The sequence below is a fragment of the Saccopteryx bilineata genome, chromosome 2, assembly GCF_036850765.1.
Source record: "Saccopteryx bilineata isolate mSacBil1 chromosome 2, mSacBil1_pri_phased_curated, whole genome shotgun sequence".
Classification (NCBI taxonomy): domain Eukaryota; kingdom Metazoa; phylum Chordata; class Mammalia; order Chiroptera; family Emballonuridae; genus Saccopteryx; species Saccopteryx bilineata.
In genome coordinates, this window is record NC_089491.1 from 292,247,850 (window position 1) to 292,275,420 (window position 27,571).

Sequence of the window (27,571 nt, forward strand, 5' to 3'; positions counted from 1 at the left end):
CAGAAAATGTTTCAAAGAGGAAAAGAACCAATTTAGTCTACGTGAATCTGCTAGCAGGTCTTCTTCCTAAAAAAATTAAAGCCACCAGAAAACCGATTTGAAAGATGTTAGTGTAAAAATGTTATAATACTGGTATTCCTTTAGAATATAAACCAGTGAGGGAGGGCATGGGCCTTCACCAGTTTTGTAAACCTGATAGACAGCAAACATCTAAAATCGTTCTTAGATATGGTAGGGACTCAAAGAGTTGTCAAATGGATGAATCAATCTATATATCTACATAGCTTTAAGATATGCATAGAATTAGTCTAAATTAGGGGTAGTAGAGTTCAAAGAGCATTGTCTTTAGGTTGTCAGGATTCTTGGGTTCTGGTTCAAGCTCTGTAACCGGTTAGTCCGAGGAACTTGTGAACTGTTTGACTATGCAGATCATTTCCTAGGTGAAAACTGAGAGGACCGACTAACCCAGTGGTCGCCCCAGTCTGCCCAGTGGAGCCACGACTCTGCCGCTCTCAGCACCACGGAGCACTCGGCAGCGAGACTCCAAGTCAGATTTGTGTTCAGAAAAAGGTTCTAGTCATTTAAACATCTGAAAACCATTTTAGGTCAAAATTCAAGGCACTAGAGAACAGACCAAAAATTGAACAATGTCTGAACAATGTTGTAAGTTAAAGTCTATAAACATATTGCATAGACAAATTATGACTCAAAATTTTCAAATTATGCTTTTAACTTTGTTTTATTCTGGAAGGTCGAATATTTAGGTTTAAATATTTAGGTTAATAGATTAGAAAAGAGACTAAGAAATCAGACAATGCTTAAACAATATTTTTAACTCAATCTCAACAAGCATGCTATGCATACACACACCTCTTTGTGTTTGGACAGATCCAGCCCAAACTGAGCGGGTCCCGCGGTCAGCACTACCCTGCCAAAAAACGGGTGGGAAATAATTTGCACAGCTCGCGGAGGCAGCTGCTGCTCTTTCTGTTGCTGACTTGACAATTCAATCATCTCCTGCATGAACCTCAACCCGTCTTCAGCATCAATTGAACTAGCAGCCTAGGAAAAAAATGGATCGTTTTACTCTTCCTGGAAATGTACAGCTTTTTTTTTTTTTTTTTGAAACATTCAACTTTTTGATTTCTTAAATACTACTGCAACTATAGTTTCTACTCTAAAGGTTTTGGTCCCTACCAAATATTTATGACCTGATTTGCCCTAAAAAAATTCTGGAAATATTTTCTGAAAATTACAGTATCTTCTTTTTTTTTTGTATTTTTCTGAAGCTGGAAACGGGAGAGACAGTCAGACAGACTCCCGCATGCGCCCGACCGGGATCCACCCGGCATGCCCACCAGGGGCGATGCTCTGCCCACCAGGGGGCGATGCTCTGCCCCTCTGGGGCGTCGCTCTGCTGCGACCAGAGCCACTCTAGCGCCTGGGGCAGAGGCCAAGGAGCCATCCCCAGCGCCATCTTTGCTCCAATGGAGCCTTGGCTGCGGGAGGAGAAGAGAGAGACAGAGAGGAAAGAGGGGGGAGGGGTGGAGAAGCAAATGGGCGCTTCTCCTATGTGCCCTGGCCGGGAATCGAACCCGGGTCCCCCGCACGCCAGGCCGACGCTCTACCGCTGAGCCAACCGGCCAGGGCACAGTATCTTCTCACTGTTCTATAAGCCACTTTTTTTTTTTTTTTTATTTATTCATTTTTAGAGAGGAGAGAGAGAGGGAGAGAGAGAGACAGAGAGGGAGAGAGAGGAGAGAGAGAGAGAGAGAGAGAGAGAGAAGGGGGGAGGAGCTGGAAGCATCAACTCCCATATGTGCCTTGACCAGGCAAGCCCAGGGTTTTGAACCGGCGACCTCAGCATTTCCAGGTCGACGCTTTATCCACTGCGCCACCACAGGTCAGGCTATAAGCCACTTTTGATACAAACTGAGAACTGACTAATCAAATGCTCACTCTGCTTGTTGTCTCCACTGTTTTCCCTTTCAAGGAGTAAACCTCAGAACTGATCCATACTTCCTTTCTTTGAAATTATGAACCAACACAAGATTAAATTCAAAACATATTTATCAAGAAACTATTGGCCCTGGCAGGTTGGCTTAGTGGTAGAGCGTCAGCCTGGCGTGTGGGAGTCCTGGGTTCGATTCCAGGCCAGGGCACACAGGAGAGGCGCCCATCTGCTCCTCCACCCTTCCCCCTCTCCTTCCTCTCTGTCTCTCTCTTCCCCTCCTGCAGCCGAGGCTCCATTGGAGCAAAGATGGCCCGGGCACTGGGGATGGTTCCTTGGCCTCTGCCCCAGGCACTAGAGTGGCTCTGGTCACGACAGAGCGACGCCCTGGATGGGCAGAGCATCGCCCCCTGGTGGGCATGCCGGGTGGATCCCGGTTGGGCACATGTGGGAGTCTGTCTGACTGCCTCCCCGTTTCCAGCTTCAGAAAAAAGAAAAAAAAGAAACTATTATAATCCAGTACTTGACTAGATACTGGGGAGACAGTCGTTTACTTGAAGAAGTCTGTATCTAGAGAGAGACATGTAATTTTAGCTACACTGAACTTTTCAAGTGGGAGAGTGGACAAGGAAACGACCACCTGTGCCAGTGTGGGCCTGGAAAATATTTAGAATGAACCGGAACGAGTCTTCACAGAGGGCCTGACTATAGTAGAAAACAGATGCTTCCTGACACTTTACAGGACAAGTCGATGGGACTGGTAGGGGCTAGCAGCTAGAGGAGGACAGAGAGAAGCGGGAGACAGAGAAGTGCAGGTCTAGCCTGAGATTCCTAGCTTCGGTGACTGAGAGGATGGCAACAAGGTTTACTGAGACAGAACAAAAAGGATGCGAGATGGACCGCAGTGGGGGTGGGGCAAGAGGACTCAGGCCTGCACAGACACCGAGACGGGGAGGCAGAACCTATGACAGGTGCATCCAAGCTGGTCCTCGCTGAGGAGTCAAGTTCAGATCAGGGTTACATGTGTATGTCTACGAAATCAAGTGTACAAGGATGACAGCGGGCGCGTGGAAACAGATGAGACCACGGAAAAGACCAGAGAGACGAGTGTGCCCCAGACTCTCTGCCAGTGCCTACGTTGAGTGGTCGTGCCGGGCAAGAGGGCCCCAAAGGCACGGACAGAGACATGGAAAGGTATGTGCTACTGGAGTGCCCTGGAAGCCAAGAAAAGGACACAGTACAGAGGGGTCAGTCAACAGTTACAGAAAGGTTCAATCATATAAGGATTAAGGGGCCACTGGTGGCAATTCTGTTGCTGTTGAAAGCAATGTCACTGGATGTCACTCCCACTACTGAGTGAGGGTGACTGAAACATAAGGAAGCAGGCAGAATATTCCTTAAGAAAGAATGGATGTGGCAAGAACAGAGATGAGAATCAAATCTGGGGGGGGATAAGACTGTGGGAAGTTTGAATTATACCTCATTATGGTTCTAGGTTGAAATTATTTAACGAACTGTAGTTTTCTCAGAATTAATGTACTAATATGGTGAATAATTTAAAGACCTCATGTTACAAAAACTTCTAAAGCAAAAATCAATAAAAATTTCCCCCAAAGAAATTATCTTTTCTGGGCATAAACAAGTAAGTGCAAATTTTCACTGCTATAGTAAATAAAATAATTAGATTCAGTAGCTCTTTGGAAACTAAAATAATGTAAAATATAGCTATAAATATTAAAACTACTACCTTTTAAGATTATGCTCTAAATAAAAATAGTGGAAAGACAAGGGACTAAGAACAGAAAACTTAGCCTTGAGTCCTATAACTGATTTTATTAACTTAGGCAAATTATACAACCTTGCTGTGATTTAATCTATACTATGAAGGGGTTGAATTAGATAGCTTTCCAATATACTTCCAAGTCCTGAAATTTTGTTCTCTAACTTTAAACCATACATTAAAAGTTTGTTAAAAGCCCAATATCATATCTTATTAAAGCCAATGAGAACAAAAAGGGCAGAGTTGGAGCTAATTAGTACACCAATGTCTTACTTGGATTGCATGTTGAACCAACTGGACTCTCCCATCTTTCAGGTGAATCAAACTCACCCCCATCTTCTTCAAGATTTCTAAATGCTCAGGGTTAGTGGCCATGAAATCTCTGGCTCTCAGAGGGGGTTTAGCTCCACTCCTGAAACTCTCCTCTCTGCTAAAAGTAATTACAGGCAAGGCTTAAAAAACTACAAGTCAGAAATAGGGAAAAACATAAAGCAAATAAAAATAATGTTAGATACTTGCAAACTGCTTGTTTCAGAACTAGTGAAAATGGAATTGAAAACAGGCATTTGCATATTTATAACTTAGATTATTAATAAGTGGTATAGCTTTTAAATATAATGTTTTACAATTATAAAATCATGTATATTATCAGTAAGGTAGTATTAGTCAAGAGAATTATAACCATTTAAAAGTACAGAATAGGTTGGTTTTGGGATTTGTTACTACTGATTTCTTTCTCAAAAAACAAATTTTTCTTTCCATATTTTAAAAGTAAAACAATAGTTACATCACTGAATGATAACATTCACTTAAAATTTTTATTTTAATTTCCTGGTGATGGCCATTCTAATTTAACTATTCAGAAGAAAATAAACTCATTAAGGCAAAAATTTTATTTAACAACCAATAAGTTACCTTAAAAAAAAATAAAAGAAAAACACTATATTGGCATTGCACAAAAATATATGTAAAAGGAAAAATATTTTCTATATCTAGGAGACATCTGGAAATATTTGATGGAACTATTTTGTATAAAAATGAGCTACACAAGTTAAAAACTATTATATACTGCCCATTAACAATTACTTAGTTCATTAAACAAAAGATAAAATTTCCCATAATAATAAAGACACTGTAGTATAAAATTTTCAATAACTATACTAATTTTTAATTTAATCAGCAATAACTACATACTTCAATATTTTTGGTCTAAGCAAATGTCTACTGTGATATGTCCCTTATGTTCTCTGCCATTTACTAAGAATCACTTTGATCTTAACAAACGTAAAATAAGACATCTTACACTCTGATGATGCCTCTGGGACAGCTCTTATCCACCACATTTTTTAAGGGTTCACGAATGCTCTGAGCATACAGGGGATCATTAGGGAAAAGAATCTGAGTATTTGGACAAGTCCAATCAAAATTACTGTCATCCAGTTCTGTATATTCCGAAGTCTACAATATAAAAGAATGTCATTAATTATTTTACTTAACATTTTAGCTTGTGGAAAGGAAATACTAAATAAAATATAAGTGTATACAGGATGCAATAAAACAAAATAAGAAAACACAGTGTACTTTTCCTCCTACCATACTAAATTTATTGAATTCTCGTCACGGATTACTTTTCACTTGGAAAAGTAAAAGAAACACAGAGAAGTAATAAAGAAAATAAGACATCTGATTCAAAACGTAACCTACTGTGTTCTTCTTAGCAGTGGTTTGATTTGTAGTAGAAAGCCACAGAGGTAACAGATGAGCTTCTGTTGTGAATATGTAATCTTCAATGTCAAAAATAATATCTTCTTTATCCGCAAACAATAGGTAAAGATATTTAAACATTTCAGCCAAGAAGAAAGAATCCATTCTAAAATAAGAGGTCACAAGTAAATGTAAGAATATAAAAATAACCAAATGCCAACTATCTGAAAGCCAGTCTAGGCCAACAGATCTATCTACACCAATTCAGATGTACAAAGAACTACAGACTATATCTAATTCCTAGGGTAACAGCCTTGACCCAAGTATTTTCCAGAGAAATAAAAAGACCAGTGTACCTGCCTACCACACAGGTAACACTAAATTTTGCCAATACTGCAAACAACATTTTCCTACTGGCCTTCCAATGAGGGAGGGTTTTCCATGTCTTCTATAGAGAACCAAGAGCCAGGAAGTAGTGAAGATAAACTTCACTACTGAGAACCATATAATCTTTAATTAATATTAATTGAATGGGATGAAGTAATAAATTTTTTTGAAGTACTACAATATTTTTGAAGTAATACAATTTTTTTTTTTCCCGATGCTGGAAATGGGGAGGCAGTCAGACACACTCCCGCATGTACCCAACCGGGATCCGCCCAGCATGCCCACCAGGGGGCAATGCTCTGTCCACCCGGGGCATTGCTCTGTTGCAACCAGGGCCACTCTAGCGCCTGAGGCAGAGGCCATAGAGCCATCCTCAGCGCCCGGGCCAACTTTGCTCCAATGGAGCCTTGGCTGCGGGAGGGGAAGAGAGAGACAAAGAGGAAGGAGAGGGGAAGGGGTGGAGGAGCAGATGGGCGCTTCTCCTGTGTGCCCTGGCCGGGAATCGAACCCGGGACTCCTGCACGCCAGGCCGACGCTCTACCACTGAGCCAACTGGCCAGGGCCTGAAGTAATACAATTTTGATAGCAGTTATTATTCAGCCATTTAAGTGATAAACAAGAAGGCTTTAAAGGCAAAGGAATCATTTACCAAAAGTTGCATTAAAAAAGTACAATACAAAATCACATGGAGTATAACTTTTGTAAATATTTAAATATCTGTCAAGAAGGGAATATGAAAAAATTAAGGGGATAAAAATATGTGACCTTACAAACTAATGTTATGATGTTTTAATAAACAATATTTAAAAGCTTTAATAAAATTTAAAGCGGCAGGAAAGAGTACGGTTGTTAGATGGAGTTACTGAAACATGAACTTGAATTCAATTGCCACCTCCCAAGGCATCCAAGTTCTTGGCAGTAATGAGTAACTTGTAGTTTACTGGATAGGTTGCAAAGTTTCACACCTCTTGCCAAGCACCATTCCTGGCACACTGTAGGCACTCAATAAACATTTAATAAATTGAATGCAAATTTAAACAACATTACTAAAGAATAAAGTGGAGAGGCTGTGGAACATAGTGGTAACGACGTGGGCTTTGGAAATAGAAAAGACCTTCCACCAGCTGTGTAACCATGGGGACATTATATACGAACTATGAGCTTCAGTTTCTTCTTCTGTACAGAATGTCATCATTACACACTTAACACTGGTGTAAAGACTAAATAAACGAGATGCTGTATGTCCATGACTTAGAATAGCACCTGGCACATTGATGAGCTCAAAAACAGAGCTACCATAATTTTTCTACATATACATGATGTTTTACTTTGGGACAACTCACCTGTCATGCTTCAAAACCTTTTTGAACATGTTAGATGTTAATCTTTATAGAACAGATAAAATACTTCTTTGTCAACCTGCAGTACACTTACAATAATTTTACACTTTCTGGAGGACTGACAGTTATTATCATGAGCGAATGCCAGCTTGAGCACTGGAGACTTGTGAGCAGGATGTAGATTTTTGACAAACCCTACAATTGATTACAAAACACTTAGAAAAGACATGGTAAGATCACTACATATGAGTTGTGTAAAGCTAGCAAGTTGGGTATCTTATCTATCTAATCTGTATTAAAAAACAATAAACATGTACACAAATGTAAACACATAGGCAAGGCATTAAAAATGTCTGAAAGACTATTTTTTTTATTTAATTTGTGTTTACATAGATTCTAGTGTCACCCCGATGCAAGACTATTTATCAAATATTCTTTTTGCCATTTAAATTCTTTCCGGTGATCAGCCACTATCAGGAAAATAGATGCTTCCATCTGGGAGCCAGTGCATGTGTGGATACTGGTGAGCCAGATGACAGCATGGACAGGTGTGCAGGGAGGAGGCAGCCAGATGCACAGAGCTGGTCACGGGACGCTCTCAAGTGCCACACCATGAAGTCGTGGTCCTAGCCAGCATTCTTCCCGAAAATGTAGGTGGAAAAATTTTAAGGCATGCTTATCTAATCTGCAGCTCACTAAAAACAGGTGGCTTAGCTAATATATTAGATGGCTGAGGTTAAGATTCAAGCTCTCCTTTGATCTAAAGACAGATACACAAAATAAAACAAAATATGAAATACAGTGTGTCCGTAAAGTCATGGTGCACTTTAGACCAGTCACAGGAAAGCAACAAAAGACAGAAATGTGAAATCTGCACCAAATAAAAGGAAAACCCTCCCAGTTTCTGTAGGATGATGTGGCAGCATGTGCACATGCGCAGATGATGATGTAACACCATGTATATAGCGGAGCAGCCCACAGCCATGCCAGTCGAGATGCGGACGGTACAGAGGAAAGTTCAGGGTGTTCTGTGGCTTGCTAAATTTGAATCCATGACCAAAGTGCAACGTGAATATCGGCACGTTTATAACGAAGTGCCACCACATAGGAATAACATTACTTGGTGGGATAAGCAGTTGAAGGAAACTGGCAGTTTGGTGGAGAAACCCCGTTCTGGTAGGCTATCAGTCAGTGATGAGTCTGTAGAAGCTATACGAGATAGCTAACTAAGGAGCCCTAAAAAATCTGTGTGTGAGCCCACATTGAACTGCACTGAATAGGTATAAAACTGTGAGAGTTTTCCTTTTATTTGGTGCAGATTTCACATTTCAATCTTCTTTTGTTGCTTTCCTGTGACCGGTCAAAAGTGCACCATGACTTTACGGACACATTATATTGGTGGGATAAGTAGACAGTTCTAAGTTTACAGGTTAAAAAAAAAAAAGTCGGTTGCTCAAAGCCTGGTGGAAAGTTAAGTATCTAAGGCCAACTGGCCACAAAGTTCACTGTAAGTTGAACATAAAACAGCTGCTAAAAAATCTAAAGTATATCTAACAGCACAGTATTAGGGAAATTGGTAATTCTCAAGCCGAGGCTGGGCCCAATGCAGCAGCGTGCACCCTGCCAGGAGTGAAGTCACGAAGCCGTGGTCCCACTGCAGAGAGTGAGCCCATCGGCCTCAGCAAGGCACAATCTCAAGCCTGAACCCAGATGGTAACTGTGCTGTGGTGCCAGGCATCTCTCGGGTACGGCTAAGTCTGGATGTGATATTTTAAGAGACACATTAAACACTGGAACACAATCAGAATGGAGCAAAGGCAGTGTAAGGGGTCCAGAAACAATGTCATTTAAGACATATTCAGTGGGGGGAACAAAGAAAGGAATTACACTTGGAAAACTGGAACTCTCTAAACAGAGGGAATCATGGCTTCCTCTGTAATTCCTCACTGCTAATCCTCTCTACTGCAGCTTCCACTATGTGGTTGTGACTCAGCCTTTACACACCCATTTTCTTCGCTGACTGTAAGTCACGAGAGGACAGGGATTGACTCTAATTTACCTTTCCATCCTCAAGTTTAAGTGCAGTGTCTGGCATACAGTAAGTGATTAATTAGTACTGTAGTGAAAAGCCAATATGCCTTGTTTAGAATTGACTCAACCTTACTGACTGTGTGACCTTGGGCAAGTCCCCTAACCTCTCTGAGCTTTGGTTTCTTCATCTATAAAATGAGAATTATAAAGAAATTATACATCAGAAGGTTTTTGTAAACATCAAATGAGTTAAGCATCAGAAGTGCTTAGCTAGAAGAGTGCCTGGGATGTAGGAAGCAGTCAATAAATGTTACAGATGAATGTGCAGGCTACCCACTTTCATTACTTGTTGTCTGTCATCTGTATGCTTCCTTTCAGAAACTATCCATTTCTCACCCATCAGCTGTGCTCCGGAAAGGGGGTTCCAGGCCTAAGTCATTCTTATCTACATGCTCTGAGTGAAGGACGAAGGGACAGCTCTGAGTAGACAAGTGCCGTGTTGCACCTGCCTCTTAGTCCCCTGCCCGAATTCCTTCTACCACTTTCTTCTAATTCTTGCTCATATAATGACACAGGATCCTCCAAACCTTTCAGTGATGATCACATCCCAATTTGTACTTCATGTCCTTTAACATGTTTTGTGGCAATTACACAATGTTTAAAAAGCCTGTTATTCTGCCTGTCCTCGGCAATTCAATGACAGAAAAGACATGTTTCCATTTCATTAGTCCTCAAAAACTAGTGTAACTCTGGCAAATAAGACACCTTGGCAAACATCTGTGGAATGAACATTTGCTAACCAAATGGACAAATAATCTTTATTGTTCTTTTAAGGATATGTTGCTATGTTCTAACAGTTAAAATAACCAGAGAAGTGATCTCGGATAACTGGAATGCTAGTCAGTATCATTAACCAAAGCATGCCTTTTTATATCTTGAGTACTTAGTGCCATCTATAGCAACCTAGTAGCCAATGGAACAAACTGCAATGGTCCTGCCCAGCTCTCCAAATCAGACACAGAACAAGAATACACACATAAACCACTGTTCTCTTTTTGAGGAATTCTTGTCTGAACACAAATCATAATCCAGATCATTCATCATCACCTTGATAATTTCTAACATTTTATACAATATAAAAAAGCTATTAACAAAGGAGAAAAAAACCTCAATATTCCTAATATTCCTAATATCAAGATTCTGAAAATTAACAATCATTTATTAATCCTTTTAAAAATCATTTGAGGCCCTGGCCGGTTGGCTCAGTGGTAGAGCGTCGGCCTGGCGTGCAAGAGTCCCGGGTTCGATTCTTGGCCAGGGCACACAGGAGAAGCGCCCATCTGCTTCTCCACCCCTCCCCCTCTCCTTCCTCTCTGTCTCTCTCTTCCCCTCCCGCAGCCGAGGCTCCACTGGAGCAAAAGATGGCTCCTTGGCCTCTGCCCCAGGCGCTAGAGTGGCTCTGGTCGCGACAGAGCGATGCCCCGGATGGGCAGAGCATCGCCCCCTGGTGGGCATGCCGAGTGGATCCCGGTCGGGTGCATGTGGGAGTCTGTCTGACTGCCTCCCCATTTCCAGCTTCAGAAAAATACAAAAAAAAAAAAAAAAAAAAAAAGAAAGAATAAAAATCATTTGAGCATCTACTATACGCCAGGCCCTATGATAAAAATATAAACTTTTCAAACAATTTAAACAATGAGCCTATTTAAGAGTTTTAAAGTATAAACACAACAAACGAAGGTTTGCATCTTCAAACACCCTCTGTAAAAGCATTAAGTGTATCTGAGTTCTAACCAATACTCGTATTTTCAGGAGCTGTTTTACCTGTCCTCATGACTTCCAGTACGAACATCCTTCATGGCAGCGAATCCACAAGGCACTCTAGCATATTTATTTAAATTTTCAATAAGGGTTTTCCCTACTTCAAGGTAGTAAGGGTCTCCTGTAGCCTATTAAAAAGGAGAATATACATATATACATATATGGCTTATATATTACCATACATTCATTTATCAAAATTTATTGAGTACCTACGAGGTGCCAGGCATTCCAGCAGGCACTGGACACAGTTACACAGAACTGAGCTCTGAAAATAAGCCACAGAACCTGCTTTACAGAATTAAACTCAGGATTGGAAAGCCATTCAATTGTATGTCTTAGCCTTTACATCAAACTTCTGATGCCCCAAAAGCTTTCCTGATTAAACGAAGACAAGAGACATGCTTTAGAAAGCAGCTCTAGAATATAAAATTTCTCCTTAAAAAGAAATGTTTACATAAATAACATAAAAAGGCATAAAACTTAGGTGTCAATGCTTACATCTTAGTAACTCCAGGAGCTAGATGAGTAAGAACCATGATATATCCAACCATTATAACATTAAATAAGGTCTTTGAAAACCCAGTGACTACTATAAGATAATGAGATATACAACAGAGAATTGAGGGGAGGGGTTTAGAACAGCACAAAGGGAGGTAAATTAGCCTACCTTATACAAGAAGTAGGTGCTTTCTGCAAATTCTGGTCTTAAAGGATGTTGAGCCCAATGTACCCTGAAATCTGTGGTAAATGCCTGGACAAAAAAAAAAAAAAATTGAAGTAGGCAAAAAAGTGATTAAAAATAATAAACAAGTAGGTCTAGAACAGGGGTCGGGAACCTTTTTGGCTGAGATAGCCATGACCGCCACATATTTTAAAATGTAATTTCGTGAGAGCCATACAATATGTTTAACACTAAATACAAGTAAATGTGTGCATTTTATGTAAAACCAACACTTTTAAAGTACAATAAGTCTCTGAATTCTTTTTAATAACATTGTTATGCTGTTGCTAACCAATGATGAATAAAGTACTTCTTACCATTAATGCAACTTCTGGTGCTGCATGGTTTTGCTGATGGCTTTGTAGTCTGGTTGATACGGGGTGAGGTTAAGCTGCACGCAGGTGTTGAGACATACATCCGTTAAATGTGATCGTATATTGGTCTTAACGTTCTTTAGATGTGAGAAAGACTGCTCACATGCATAGGTAGAGCCAAACATTGTCAGTACAGCAATACTCACGCTGCAGTGTGTGGTATGTGGCAGGAAGCACATTTCAAATTTTGACAAGCAGCTGGTCCGCAGGTTGAAGTTTTTTCATTTCTCCCCAGTTGTGTTTGCTCGCCAACTCTGCTTGCTGCCGTGCAAGTCTTTCCAAATCTTCATTCAGTGACTTGAACTTATTCACCCACATGTCTGAGGCCTTCTGGTCAGCAGCTTATAGCTCAAAATCTCTGATGGAGACACCGGGGATGTAACTCAGGTCGGCGCTGTCCACTGCACACTCATGTGGATGGGTGATGAACTTAAAAAGATGAGTGCGCTCACAAAATTCTCCAAAGCGCACTTTGAATGACTGCAGGAGATTAGATGTGAAGCCCACTAGCTGCTGGAAATCAAGATGTTGAGCAGGGTCACTTGCTGTGCATGTATCTTTAAACTCTCCCCGTTTTTCAAAGTGTAGTAAACGACCTGTTTCAATGTCTGCGATGAAGAGTTCCAGCTTGTTTTTCAAATGCAAACACTGCTTGTTGAAGGGATAAGACTGTATTTCCAACGCCTTGCATTTTCACATTGAGCTGGTTCAGATGTTCAGTCATGTCCACAAGATAGTAGAACTTCAGGAGCCACTCAGTGTTAGCTAACTCAGGATGCTTGACATTTTTCATTTCAAGAAAAGTCTGAATTTCGCTCAGACAAGCCGTGAAACGGCTGAGCACCTTCCCTCTTGACAACCAACACACATTACTGTGCAGAAGCAGACCAGAATAATTGTTCCCAACTTCATCCAGCAGTGTTTTAAACTGGCGATCATTTAAAGCTTGGGCAACAATAAAGTTGACCACCCGAATGACCAGCGACATCACCTCACCAAGCTGCTCACCACACATCTGAGCACAAAGCGCCTCCTGATGAAGGATGCAGTGAAAACTTAGGATGGGTCTCTTTTCATGTTCATGAAGAAGCGCTACGAATCCTCTGTTTTTCCCCACCATGCACGGAGCACCATCAGTACACACCGAAATAAGTTTATCCATCAGTAGATTTTTTTCTTTAGCAAACTCAGTGAAAGACTTGAATAAATCCTCCCCTCTTGTTGTCTCTTTCATGGGCAAAACAGCAAGACTTTCCTCATGTAGTGTGTCACCAACAGCATACCTTGCAATCACGCTGAACTGGGATATATGACTTACGTCTGTTGACTCATCCAAAGCGAGAGAAAAGAATGGTGCTGCATTTATGTCCTTCACTTGTGTTGCCTCAATTTGATTTGCCATCATGATGGTACGATCGTGAACAGTTCTTGCCTACAGAGGCACGTCTCTTATTCGTTTATCTTGTCTTTATCCAAAAAATTGTCAAAAAGCTCATTGGCAACATCAAGCATGAATGTTTGGCATACTCCCCATCTGTGAATGGCTTTCCATTTCTCACAATTGCTAAAGCACCAGCAAAGCTAGCCGAATTCCAGTCACCTTGTTGGGTCCAAACACGGAGTTGCTGCTGACTAGCTTGCACTCTGCACAGTAGCTCTTGACATGCTTTTTTCCTGCTGTCCCCCGCTGGATATTTCAATGCAAATGTAGTATGGCATGTGTCAAAGTGCTGCTTTATATTTGACCGTTTCATCAATGCAATTTTTCATTGCATATTAGACACACTGCAGAACCTGCTCTCTCCACAAAGGCGAATTCCTCTGTCCATTCCTGCTGAAAAGTACGATACTCATCTTTTTTTCTTTTAGCCATCTTCTTCATCAAAAGGATTTCTGCAATTAGCTAGCTGACTACTTGATTAAAAGGAAGGAAGTTTACTTCCTGACCTCACAATGACCCGTGTACATTACGCATTATCCAATAAAAATTTGGTCTTGTCCTGGAGGACAGCTGTGATTGGCTCCAGCCTCCCGCAACCATGAACATGAGCAGTAGGAAATGAATGGATTGTAATACATGAGAATGGTTTTATATTTTTAACATTATTATTTTTTTTTTTAAAGATTTGTCTGCAAGCCAAATGCAGCCATCAAAAGAGCCACATCTGGCTCGCGAGCCATAGGTTCCCAAACCCTGGTCTAGAATATATAGTAGTACATAAATAAGATTATAAACACATAAAAATAATTAAAATACTGATAATTTTCATCTATAAAATGAAAAAGTTTCATTGCTTAAAATCACAATTCAGTTTTCCTAAGGCTCTTAGTTTTACCAATTAAAACAATTATTTTTAAAACGATCATCTGGCTAAGAGGAAGTTTAGAAGAAACTATGAAACTGAGTAATGACACCACATGGGCCCTGACGGTCCCACATAAGCCTGTTTTCTTCTTTTTCCTTGTCTTTCTGTCTTCTTCTCTTAATTAGTAAGTCCCTAGTTCTCACATTTCTATTTTAGCATGTGCTTTCTTTCATAGTAACCTCAAATCCTCTGTGGAATAAGGAAAGCATCATTTAGAAATAAAACTTGTCTCAATTGAAATGCAGTCAATAACAGAGCCAAATGCTTTAAAGGAAAACAAAAGCCCAAGTGAGAACCAAATACAATTTCATCAATGTATTTAGTTGAAACCTTAGTTTATTCTGAGTAAATATGGACTGTCTACAATGCTTAGTCCTGCTGAGCTGAAGGCTAATAAAACTTTACTTTCTAAATCAAGCACTTCAGGAAGCACTCTAACTTGGCAGACTGCTTAGCTCACAGAGGGCAATGAATGAGCAGGGACAGAACAAGACCATACATGAATTTGGAAATTTTTAATGGTACATTTCTGGAAAGCCAAAAGGTATGTTATTAAAATCTTGCCCTATGAAGCTAGCAAAAATATTTATTACTGAACAATACATAAAAACCAGGGAGAATACTGTCAATCAGCACGAGGAAGAGATGGCACACCCCACATTCCCAGGGGGAGTGTCTGATTGGCAAGCACACGAAGTTTACCATCTTTCTAAAATAAAGTCAAGTTTCTAAAGCTTTAGAAAATAAATAGTAAAAAGGTCTCCCTGGTGGCTAGACATAAAAGTTAGACTGAAATAATGTGAAATTTCATCGATTAGCAAACATTAAAAAGTACTAACTAGGGCCCTGGCCAGTTGGCTCAGTGGTAGAGCATTGGCCCAGCATGTGGAAGTCTCGGGTTCAATTCCGGGCCAGGGCACACAGGAGAAGTGACCATCTGCTTCTCCACCCTTCTCCCTCTCCTTTCTCTCTGTCTCTCTCTTCCCCTCCCCCAGCCAAGGCTCCACTGGAGCAAAGTTGGCCTGGGCACTGAGGATGGCTCCATGGCCTCCACCTCAGGCACTAGAATGGCTCCGGTTGCAACGGAGTAATGCCCCAGATGGGCAGAGCATCGCCCTCTAATGGGCCTGCCAGGTGGATCCTGGTCAGGTGCATGTGGGAGTTTGTCTCTCTGCCTCCCCACTTCTCACTTCAGAAAAATGCAAAATAAATTAATTAATTAATTAATTAAAAATAAAAAAAGAGCCCTGGCTGGTTGGCTCAGCGGTAGAGCGTCAGCCTGGCGTGCGGGGGACCCGGGTTCAATTCCCGGCCAGGGCACATAGGAGAAGCGCCCATTTGCTTCTCCACCCCCCCCCTTCCTCTCTGTCTCTCCCCCCCCCCCCGCCCCCGCAGCCAAGGCTCCATTGGAGCAAAGATGGCCCGGGCGCTGGGGATGGCTCCTTGGCCTCTGCCCCAGGCGCTACAGTGGCTCTGGTCGTGGCAGAGCGACGCCCCGGAGGGGCAGAGCATCGCCCCCTGGTGGGCAGAGCGTCGCCCCTGGTGGGCGTGCCAAGTGGATCCCAGTCCGGCGCATGCGGGAGTCTGTCTGACTGTCTCTCCCCATTTCTAGCTTCAGAAAAATACAAAAAAAAAAAAAAAAAAAAGAAAATACTAACTAGGAATTATTTTTACATAAAATTAATAAAATGTCAGAATTACTATAGACTTCTCTGAATACATGAAGAAAAGGAAAAATATATATAATATTGTATAAACCAAAAATAAACTATATAACCAGGAAAATTAATGAAAATAGCCAACCTGAACACAACATTTGCTACTTTGAAATGAGCAATTTAGAGTATAGGAAAATTAGAATTCCAAAGATAATTTGCTTACCTCTGGTAGAAAATTGTGTTTTTTAATCACCTGATACAACATTTCATGAGTTTCAATAGCAGGTCTAATATCCCCCTTTAAGACCTAGAAATCAACATCACAACAAAATTACCTAATAAAATATGAATTGATTTTTTTCATCTTTAATCATTTAGAAACAGGAAAATGTCAATTAATACAATTTTGAAATGTGACTCTGTTCAGTAACTCAATTTTAGAGATCACAAATGCACTTAGTTATAATCATTTTACTTTAACATTAGGCAAACAGAATTTTTGCTTTTTTTTACCTGCAGGCCTGGAAAAAAGGCAAGCAAAGCATCCATCCAAGTCCGAGCATTCAGCATTGGCTTGTGGATGTGCACATCGAGTAGGAGTGGGGGCTGGCTGATATACCGCATGATGGCATCGTAGTGCTGAACGGTCACCATGTGTGTTCAGGAAAGGAGATCAAAAGAAAAGAGCTATTCATAAAACAGCACTGGAAAGAAATTAAATCTGAATTCATACATTAAAAAATCTACAATGTAAATAGACACTTTAGATGAAAATTTTTCTAAAATATATTGTATATTCATTCTCCCGTGTTAATTCTGATGCAGAATATAGGAGATTACAGTTAATATGCGGCTGTCTGGAGGAATAGATCTGGGGCCCTGGGCAGATAGCTCCCTTGGAGGAATAGATCTGAACATGACTACGTTGTGGGATTAGTCCACGGTTAGTATACCCTGTGGCCCAAAGATGCTCTTATATCCTCTTGAAATACAGTTACAGGCTCCTAGACAAATAGAATGGTTTCATTTTCCCTTGTGTCTTGGAAGGTTGGGCCCTTCTTGGCTAATGTAATATTCTGGTGCTCAGCACTTACCCAAACTAATGCATCTATCTAATCACTATTGCTACTCTGTGGTGTGCTATGTCTGCCTTTTAGATACACCCCCCCCCAAGACTCTTTCCTGGGCCGTTACTGAAGCTGCAGCTGCTTCCACAGAGCTGTTGTGGTCAAAAAGGAGCCCAGAGTGACCATTTTCCTTGACAGTCACTGTTCTGTTTCCTGTAACTAACTGATCTGCAACATTTCAGGAAGAGATGGTTTAAAAAAATAAATTCTTTTCCCCTTCTTTTATCTTCTTTTCCTAGTTATTTTTCTCAACTGTAACAATACTTTGAGCTGTTAGTCAATGAATGACAATGAACAAAAAAATATGTCTGTCCTCATTCACCTCAAAAAAACCTTGTTATAATCCAACTAATGACTTATTAGGATTCTTACTATTTTTTTCCTAACTCATCTAGTATTTAATCACGCCATATGCATTAACTCATTTAATCCTCCCCAAAACACTATCAACAGTACCAGTGCTCACATTTTGTAGATGAGGAAAAGAAGCAAATAGTGTCAAGTTATTTGCCCAAAGCCACAAAACCATTAGTGTGACCAGATTAAATAAAACCCAGGCAAGAAAACTGCCGACCTTTAACCACTATCTCATACTGTCTCACAGTAATGTGGGTGAACTAATGGGGAAGCAAAGAAATGATCGATTATTTCAAAAAGAATAGTGACATAGCTGATGAGTTTACTGTATTAATTTCAGTTTCCTTCAATTACAGGCAATGGTGATCCAATCAGATTCAATAATACTCCTTCTCACCTAAAAATGTGACTATGGCTCTGATCGAGACTTAAGACTTATAGACCTGCTTTTGAAATGAATAATCACTAGTTTCTTCAAGTTTCCAAAGCCCTGCACACCTGATATAATCAAGGAGTAGGCCAAACTTCCAAGATTAAAAAAAAATAATCCAAAGAAGAAAGCTAACTAGTACTTTATTCCAATAAATACTCTTTCCTCTGTAAAATATTAAGTTAAATTCAAATCTACATATTATATTACTTATTGTCATATCCTGAAAACTTCTGATAAAAGATGAAAATAAAACTTTGTAAACTAATTTTGGGAATGTATTCAGCTTTTACCCTTTCGCTGTCTAACATCATCAGAGAACACTGACAAAAAAACTACTACACATTTAGGAATAACTATTTTTCAGAACGTCATTCAGATAATTGAGTATCAAAATCTGGCACTCAAATGAAAATTAATTCTAAAGTTAATGCAAAATTGGATCAACTTACTGTATTAAATCTTTCCAGAAAACTGTCATCTCCAAGCAAGACATAGGCTTTCAATAGATATTCATAATAAGAATCAATGCCCGCTCCAACTCCACTATCTATGGAAAATACAGATAAATGTGACTCTTTATTAAAGTAGTCAAAAATTATTTATAGAGTACAAGTGAGGGTAACAGTAACATGAAACTATTAAGTAAATATTACACATTTACAGAAATATTAACCCTACTATATGAATAATAGTTCCTTTGCTAGTAGTTTATATGTTTAAAAAAAACTGCTTTTCAAAATTGCTTACAAAGGTCTTATTTAAACACATACTAGCTTTAAGAATTTTTTTAAGCTCATTTCCTCAGTGAGGAACTCCAGAAAGGAAGCACTACATTATACATTTTTTTAATCAGACCTTTAATCAGGAAGACATCAATCTTTAAAGATATAATAGGTATGAAAAAAAGAATGCTACTATTTGGAGATGCCCCATCTAATTGCTAAAATTAGCATCAATTGTTGCCTTCTTCCTCCAAGATCATCAAAGAGGTCCAAAAGAAAAAAATAAGAAGAAAATGATGAAAGTTGGCATGGTGGGTGGGGTGGGGAAGGGGGGAGAGGGGGGGGAGAGGAAGAGAGGAGGATGGGGAAGAGTGGGGAGAGAGTGGCTGTGGCCTAGAGCAGGGGCAGCCAGCCGGGCATAGCCACAGAAGGACCAACAGGAGGGACACCGCTGGAGCTTTGCTCTTGCTCCCCTCCCCCCCCCTCCCCGCCCCGGCTGTGACTCAGCTCTAAGCCCCAGGTATTCTCAGGAGAAAAATGGGGCCGCACAGAAGTCCTGCACATGAGGAAGGAATTAACTTGAGATGTCCTCTTCCCAGCCTTTCCTGCTCCAAACTCCGAAGGCTGGTGAATTAAATCTAAGTTATAATCTTAGACATCCCTATACTCAGGGCATACTCCAGGACAATTAAGTCAGAATCTCCAGGGTTCCAGGCATTGGTATTTATTTAAAACTTCTTGGAACTTATCGCTAAATCACTGGGCTGAATAGGAATTGGGATTTGACCTTGCCACAAAGTAGGTGATAAGGAAACATGAACTTATAGGTCCAAAACATTTAAGAAGCATGACTCTTTAAAAAGAAAAAGAAAATTCTAGAATGAGTTCATCAGAAGAACCACTAGAACAGGCAGACCAAAAAACTTAAATTAGCCTACTAAACATATTAAAGTGATAAGGAAGATATTAGCAATACAAAATTTAAAAAAAAATGTAATTGAGCAGAAGTATATGGAATAAAGTCTACAACAGTTAAAATAACATAATAGATGAAATATAAAGCTGAGGTACATATTAGCAAACTGGAAGACCACAGGAGGTAATCTTCCTGAAGAAAAAAGGGCAGGGGGGAAAATAAAAAAAATACATATATGCATATGTATATTCTAAGCTATATAAAAAATAGAAAAAGAAATGATATAGATAATAGAAACTGCAAAAAGAAAGATAAAAAAAAAAATGAAAAGGGCCTGACCAGGTGGTAGTGCAGTGGATAGAGTATCAGACTGGGAAGCGGAGGACCCAGGTTCAAGACCCCGAGGTCACCAGCTTGAGCATGGGCTCATTTGGTTTGAGCGGGGCTCACCAGCCTGGACCCAAGGGTGCTGGCTTGAGCAAGGGGTCACTTGGTCTGCTGTAGCCCCATGATCAAGGCACATATGAGAAAGCAATCAATGAACTAAGGTGTCGCAACGAAAAACTGATGACTGATGCTTCTCGTCTCTCTCTGTTCCTGTCTGTCTGTCCCTATCTATCCCTCTCCTGACTTTGTGTCTCTGTTAAAAAAAAAAAAAAAAAGGATAAAATATCTAAAAAATAAGGCCCAAATTTCCAGCAATTAAAACAAAGGTTTTTATTAGGCTCTACAAAATACCAAAAGGAGAAATAAAGAAAATTCTACACCTAAAATATAACAGCATTTTTAGAAATTTCTCTTTGGCTTTGATACTCCTACTCTTCCAGAATGAAAAAGAAGATCATATACAAGGGCATAAAAATCAGAGTATCAGATTTTTAATAGGATGCGAGAAGACAGTTGAGTTGTGTTTTCAAGGACTTGAAAGAACTTAAACTGAAAATTACATCCAGCCACACTGTCACTCAAATATGACGGCATAATAAAATTATTTTTGGCACATAAGGCCTCAAAAGCTATTAAAAGCTATGGAAAACCATTTGGGATAAATAAGAAAAGAGACAAATCTAAACATGTTGCAAGCAATATACAAAGTACTGTGACCAAATGCCTTGATAAAGCTTATCTTTAAAGAAAGACCAAAAGAAAAAAATATATTCATAATGAATAAGAATGCACTATATATATCTTCACATAAAGGGGGTAAGTGTTGGAGCAGGGTGGGGTGGAGACAAAGGGATAGGAGAGCATGCTAAAAGTTCATGTTTTACAAGGAGCAAATATAGAGTCCAATAAAAATAAAGGAATCCAAAAGAAACGGAAAAGGTGGGACACACTGAAATAATAAAGATAGTATGAATAAGCCCAAATATATTGCAGAGGCAGGAAGAGTTCAATGACCATATGCAAAGTAACAGGTTGTCAACTAAGTTGCTTCTGTAATAGATGGTCCATTTGTGGGTACTTGTTACATATTAGAAGTGACTGAAATAAAATGGGCCATGCACAGACCAGTGATGAGTGTCATAAGCCAACAATTGTAATTTATTTAAAGTTAATTATGATTAATTTGTACCTGAGTTCCAAAGTAGGTAAAAAAAAAAAGAAACTGTAGAATTCTGAAGCCAGGATTCAGATTAGTTTCAGAAATCATTTAGATAAAAATTTAATACAATACTGAGTAGAGTCAATAATTTTAATATGTTCAAATTAATAATTATCTTTTTAATTTACTTAGTTATAGGCAGTTATTTTTTATTTTATATGTAACAACATAAGCCTTTTGGGAAATAGAAAATATGTAAAAAGATAATCTTATTAGGACTATTCTAGTGTATTTCCATTCTTCTATACTTGTTTTTTAAAGGTGTCCTAAAAAGATAAAATCATATTCATTATCCAATCCTATACCTGTTTGTTCATAAACATTGTTATATCCTTTGTCTCATGATATGAATTCATTTTAATAAGAATTGGCAATAACATTGTTAAACAGATTTCCACTTAACTACACCTTCATGCGAGATGGCTAAGGTCCTCGAAGAAATGAGCTCTAATTGTCTCTTCTACACCCTCTGCCTAGAATGCTATACCCATTAAGATATGAAACAGCACACTAAGTCATCTAGAAGAAGTGTGCTATTTATTATTTGGCACACCAAAGAAGAAACTGAGCTAAATTAGGTATAATTCCAGCAATTTTGTGAGAAACACTGCTCTGTACTGCCCCAAAGATTACTTTACCAAATGACAATCCTTTATTTCTCAACCGTCTTGAGGACATGGAGGCTCAGCAAAGCCCAACAGACATACCTTTTCGTACCCAGTCTCCAGTGTGGATGTTTATGGTCACGCCCACCAAGTTACTACTTCGCTGTCTTTTTTCCCAGAGAAAATCAAGAGCTTTTCTTGCATATTCCTATAATTAAAAAGAAAGAAAAGTATACTTGAATAACTTCATGTCTCTGGCAAATAGGAAACAAAGAAACAAAAATCAAAGGCCCACACTGTATTTCAAGGATTAACTAAAATTCCTAGAATAACCATTATATGTTAAATTTCCTTACAAGTCAAATCTTGGCTCTTTTTCAACTAATCAAGACTAGTTAAAAAGAATGACTAAAAATGAGCTTTAGTGGCAGTTAACTCACTTTAAAACCATCCAGGCTCATCTACTCTTTTTTTTTTTTTTTTTTTCATTTTTTTTTTTTTAGAGAGGGGAGAGAGAGAGACAGAGAGAGAGGAGAAAAAGACGGGGGGAGGAGCTAGAAGCATCAACTCCCATATGTGCCTTGACCAGGCAAACCCAGGGTTTCAAATCGGCGACCTCAGCATTTCCAGGTCGATGCTTTATCCACTGCGCCACCACAGATCAGGCCAGGCTCATCTACTCTTATAGTACAAGTTCATATTCACATTCAAGTATTATTAAATACTTAATAAAATCATTTGTCATTTAAATGCAAAGGAAAACTCAGATACTCATAATTAGGAAACAGGAGGAGATATCAAATTTGTACAGTGTCTCTGAAACAGTCATTTCATTCAACAACCAAACTTAGAACCTTGTAACAGTTTCTTTTCTTTTTTTCATTTATTTTTATCTATTGGACACTAAATTAAAATAATTTTTTACCAAATTCTTGGCTTTGGATAAAATGAAGTTAAAAACATAAAAGCAAAAGGACATGTACAGGATCATTTCTAAGTTAAAATTAATTTCAGAGCATAAGTCTATTCAGCATTACAGAAGTTCTATAAAAGAAAGAAATCAAGCCAATCTGTCACCTTGTAGATTTTAATTCTTGATTCAAACTATGTATTTATGCTAATTTTTTTAAACAAAGCACATTACAACTTTAATTACAAGCTATATTTTCAGAGCCAGAAAGTTTCATAAAGATCAAAATTCCCTACTCCTATATTACAGCTAAGAAAAGAGGCCCAATAAAATCAAAGATTTAAACTGAATTATAGGGCAACTAATATGAGAATTCAGATCCCTTTATAGATTAGATCAGTGTTTTTCAACCTCCAGTTGAAAACCACTGGATTAGACCAAAAGTCAGAAAATTTTTACTGACAAGAACCAGAGAGTAAATACGTATTTCAGGCACAATTATTCAACTGTGTCACTGGAGCACAAATGCAGCCATAGAATAAATAAATAAATAAATGAGCATGGCTGTGTTTCAATAAAACTTCATTCACAAAAACAAGAACAGGCTGAATCTGGCTTGAAGACCATAGTTTGCCAACCCTGTAACAGAATGATGCTCTATCAGCTATATGAGGTTGCTTCTCTTAAATTACTGAACATTCAGGAAGTTTGGAAAAATCACGATTTTCAACAGATCTATTCATAAATACCAAATAGCCTAGCGGAAAGAGTATGAGCTTAGAATTCAGGAAGGCCTGGATTCTGATTCCACCACCCCTCATTCACCCACTAAAGCTGTGTATCTTATCTTCCCTGAGACTCCCTTTCCTCACTGTAAGTGCATCAGTATCTCAGAGAGTTGGCAGTACAAATCAGACAGTATGCAAAAAGTGACTCCACTTTTCAGTAAGGAGAAATATTAGTTAACAAGGTATAAAAAAAAATTAACCAAACATGATAAATCTGTCCCTAAGACACTCTGAACACACACAAAGACCATTTGATTGGTTTTACCCACACTCAAGCCCAATGTTTCTAATGCTGGTATATATTCCTATTTTGGCTCGCTCAATGTACTCCACTGGATGAATTTTTAAAAAGTCTCCTGTCACAATGCATTAAAAAAGAGAGTGTTTCATGTTAATACTGCACTCCAATGACAACCTTAAACTATTTAATAAAATAAAAAGTGTGAGACATAGCTAGTCTACAACAAACCCCTTAGGGGGTTGTTAAATCTCTTGGATAGTGAAAAACATTTCCCTTGGGAGTAACAAACTTACAGATAAGAATCAATCAAGACTTAAGTGCAAAAGTTTCACCATGTTTTAGATTAGTGAAGTTTTCAGAAAGCATTAGACCAGGGGTCCCCAAACTTTTTACACAGGGGGCCAGTTCACTGTCCCTCAGACCGTTGGAGGGCTGGACTATAAAAAAGACTACGTGCACTGCACATATCTTATTTTAAAGTAAAAAAAACAAAACGGGAACAAATACAATATTTAAAATAAAGAACAAATAAATTTAAATCAACAAACTGACCAGTATTTCAATGGGAACTACGCTCCTCTCACTGACCACCAATGAAAGAGGTGCCCCTTCCAGAAGTGCAGCAGGGACCAGATAAATGGCCTCGGGGGGCCGCATGCAGCCCACGGGCCGTAGTTTGGGGACCCCTGCATTAGACTATCTAAAGGTGCCTAACAAATAAAACATAGAAATATCCTATTTCATATAGGACATTTGTGATAACAAATTCATACAGGTAATATGGCTTAAAAAGAAATCTAAGAATAAACCTAAAAATGTATAGTTTATGAAAAAATACCAAGTTATATTTAATACATTTACTTCACAATGACTTCTATGTTTCTGACAAAAACTGTGATGAAATTTAGACAAAAGTCCACTGATGTAACAGTAATCCTCTGCTTGATAATCTTAATAGCTGATCAATGAGGAAAAGATATGAAGTTAGGTAGGCCCAATACCCAGGAGATCAAAGACTATGAAAAGCAAACCTCAAATATTGTTGCTCCTGTGAATCGACTTAAAGCAGCAAACTCAAGGATCAAGGTACCTGCACACGCAGTACAGGTATCGGTCTCAGTTCCGGTCCGAGCTTCTGGTTTTCTAATGCCAAACTTTAAATTAATCTAAATAAAATCAGATAATGATTATTAGCAATTATCAAGAGATAATAATATAATAACTCTTGGATAAGCCAATATTTTTCAATCAAGACTTTTTATGAAAATAATTCACAAAATAACTAAATACTGAAATTTCATCTGATGATCTTTGTGACTTTCCAATTAACATCTAGGGAAGTATATTTTATACACATAATATTCATAGAATAAATAAGTTTTCATTTAGTTCCTTCCTCGATGATTCTGAAAGTCAAAATCATTATCAGAATTACATAGAGAAAATAACTTCTACAATAATTTTGTTTGCAGGACAGTTTGAACTAATTAGCACAAGAACAGGGAACCAGACCAACACTAGAAGAACTTATGCTTAATTGAGAATTTGTGAAAAACCATATTAAATAGTTCTTCATATTTAAATACTGAGAAAATACTGATTGAGTTATGGTATATATTTAAAAGGAAATTAAAATTTTGTTTTCAGGTTTTAAAAGTTTTGAAATACAAAGTATATTCCCTTGCTAATAGGCTAAACAGGCTAACAAACACAAAAGAATTCTGCAAATGAATATTTTTTTAATGATTCAAAGACAGCCATACTGTCTTTTTATAATACTACAGTATAAACCTGAATTAACCAGATCCAAGCTGACCAGTAACTGATTAAAAATAGAATGTTTTTCTGTCATCCAAATAAATAACCAAAAAGCAAGCATATGCCAAGGATTTAGCATAAAAACAAACAAAAAAAATCAAATATAAAACATCACGAGTATCTCCCCAAGTCAGTTATGATTCAGATTCTTACAAAAAGGAGCTCAAATACTTATCTGCAGACACCAATAGCTGGGTATGCTATAACCGTACAGGCTCTAGGAATATCTGAGCAAAGAGACAGGGAAAGAAGCCACTCAATCTCAACCAAACACAATGGAAGTGAAATGCAGGTGAGGCGTGGGGAGTGGTCACTACACTGGGTTCACTGCTGCAAACAATGTGAGTCCATTTTTCCTCAGTAAGTTGACAAAAGGATAACATACAATAATAGCAACAGCACAATGACGGGTGTACTTCTATACAACACTGAGGAACTAGAAAAGTAGAAACTTTCTGGAGAGCAACTGGGTAGTAAGTACCCAAAGTCTTAAAAAGCAGTCCTTATTTCTGTGACTTACTGTTTCCTCTTCTAATAATTTATCATAAGAAATAAGTAAAAACACGTTTATAAAGAAGAGCTATTTAAAATACCAAAAATTAGAAATTTAAATAAGAGATTTAATACTAGTCTGTTTCTGGGAAGAAAAAAAAAAGTGACCATCTACTAAACCGATGAGTCAAGTCAATGGGCTGTGACCTCTGGTTTGAAAAGCACTGCTCTATATCATGCTGTATCTCTGCCCAGAAACTTCTTAATGGAGGAAATGAGTCTTATTTGATTTATATTGCTAGAAGTTATTTTAGGTTATATAGATGCAGGCTTAAAAGCATGGCAATAAAAAATAAAACCCTTGGCAGTTTGGGGGACACTAATCAATTGTTTTGAAATGGCACACTCATTTCCCTGGAGTTCAGGATATGAGAAAACATCAGAAAGCAAGCATACTGCCAAACCATAAGGAATTCAGAAGGTTAAAAGACACAAGGTACAACAGGAAGAGTCAGTAAAACTTCTGAGGGTTATCTGATAAAAACGTATTGGTAAGATTAATTCTTTAAGTCTCTGAAGCATAAACCACAGAGAAAAGAGGAAGATGGGTATTTACTATGGCTCTGGAATACAATCAGACTGATTACAACTAGCATGGTAGCAATGAGAAAAGAAAAATATGAATAGAGGTTGGTAATGGCTGAGGTGTCTGATTTGAGTAAGAGGGAGAGAGAAACAGTGTTCATAAAGAATGAAACGAGGCCCTGGCCCGTTGGCTCAGCGGTAGAGCGTCGGCCTAGCGTGCGGAGGACCCGGGTTCCATTCCCGGCCAGGGCACACAGGAGAAGCGCACATTTGCTTCTCCACCCCTCCACCGCGCTTTCCTCTCTGTCTCTCTCTTCCCCTCCCGCAGCCAAGGCTCCACTGGAGCAAAGATGGCCCGGGCGCTGGGGATGGCTCTGTGGCCTCTGCCTCAGGCGCTAGAGTGGCTCTGGTCGCAACATGGCGACACCCAGGATGGGCAGAGCATCGCCCCCTGGTGGGCAGAGCATCACCCCATGGTGGGCATGCCGGGTGGATCCTGGTCGGGCACATGTGGGAGTCTGTCTGACTGTCTCTCCCTGTTTCCAGCTTCAGAAAAATGAAAAAAAAAAAAGAATGAAACGAATTAGAAGAGAATTCTTCCCATCTTCAATGGCTTCTTTCCCTCCGCTTTAAATACAACCTTTTCTCTTGGGGGAAAAAAACCCACAAAACTCCTTCAAATGACTCGGCTGCCATCTCGCCTTAACCTGGAGAGAAACCTGAAAATGAACGGTCCGGTTCTGTCCTTGACTGAGCCCTTCTTTCCCTCTATTCCGCCACTGTCCATCTTCAAGGCTCTCTTAGCATCCGCTCCAATGTTCTCTAGAACATCTCCTTTTGA

The 27,571-nt window shown here is 39.1% G+C and overlaps 1 protein-coding gene and 1 non-coding gene across 3 annotated transcripts in view; one reads left to right on the forward strand and one right to left on the reverse strand.

Annotated features, from left to right (window-relative positions):
• The window catches only part of EDEM3 (ER degradation enhancing alpha-mannosidase like protein 3), a 66,962-nt gene that overhangs the window by 18,322 nt on the left and 21,069 nt on the right, over window positions 1-27,571 (reverse strand). Inside the window, exons 7-17 of one of the 2 annotated variants that reach the window (XM_066261329.1) lie at window positions 24,867-25,001; window positions 21,999-22,104; window positions 18,497-18,594; window positions 16,644-16,769; window positions 16,354-16,437; window positions 11,679-11,762; window positions 11,015-11,139; window positions 5,436-5,601; window positions 5,035-5,189; window positions 4,005-4,158; window positions 871-1,062 (exon numbers count right to left, since the gene is read on the reverse strand). In XM_066261329.1, coding sequence (XP_066117426.1) covers window positions 871-1,062; window positions 4,005-4,158; window positions 5,035-5,189; window positions 5,436-5,601; window positions 11,015-11,139; window positions 11,679-11,762; window positions 16,354-16,437; window positions 16,644-16,769; window positions 18,497-18,594; window positions 21,999-22,104; window positions 24,867-25,001 — 1,425 coding nt within the window. Of the gene's footprint in view, window positions 1-870; window positions 1,063-4,004; window positions 4,162-5,034; window positions 5,190-5,435; window positions 5,602-11,014; window positions 11,140-11,678; window positions 11,763-16,353; window positions 16,438-16,643; window positions 16,770-18,496; window positions 18,595-21,998; window positions 22,105-24,866; window positions 25,002-27,571 lie in introns of both variants that reach the window. The other variant, XM_066261328.1, reaches the window with a different exon arrangement.
• On the forward strand, window positions 17,313-17,451 carry LOC136327433 (small nucleolar RNA SNORA16B/SNORA16A family). Its single transcript, XR_010729651.1, has one exon. It is a non-coding gene; the product is annotated as a small nucleolar RNA SNORA16B/SNORA16A family (small nucleolar RNA).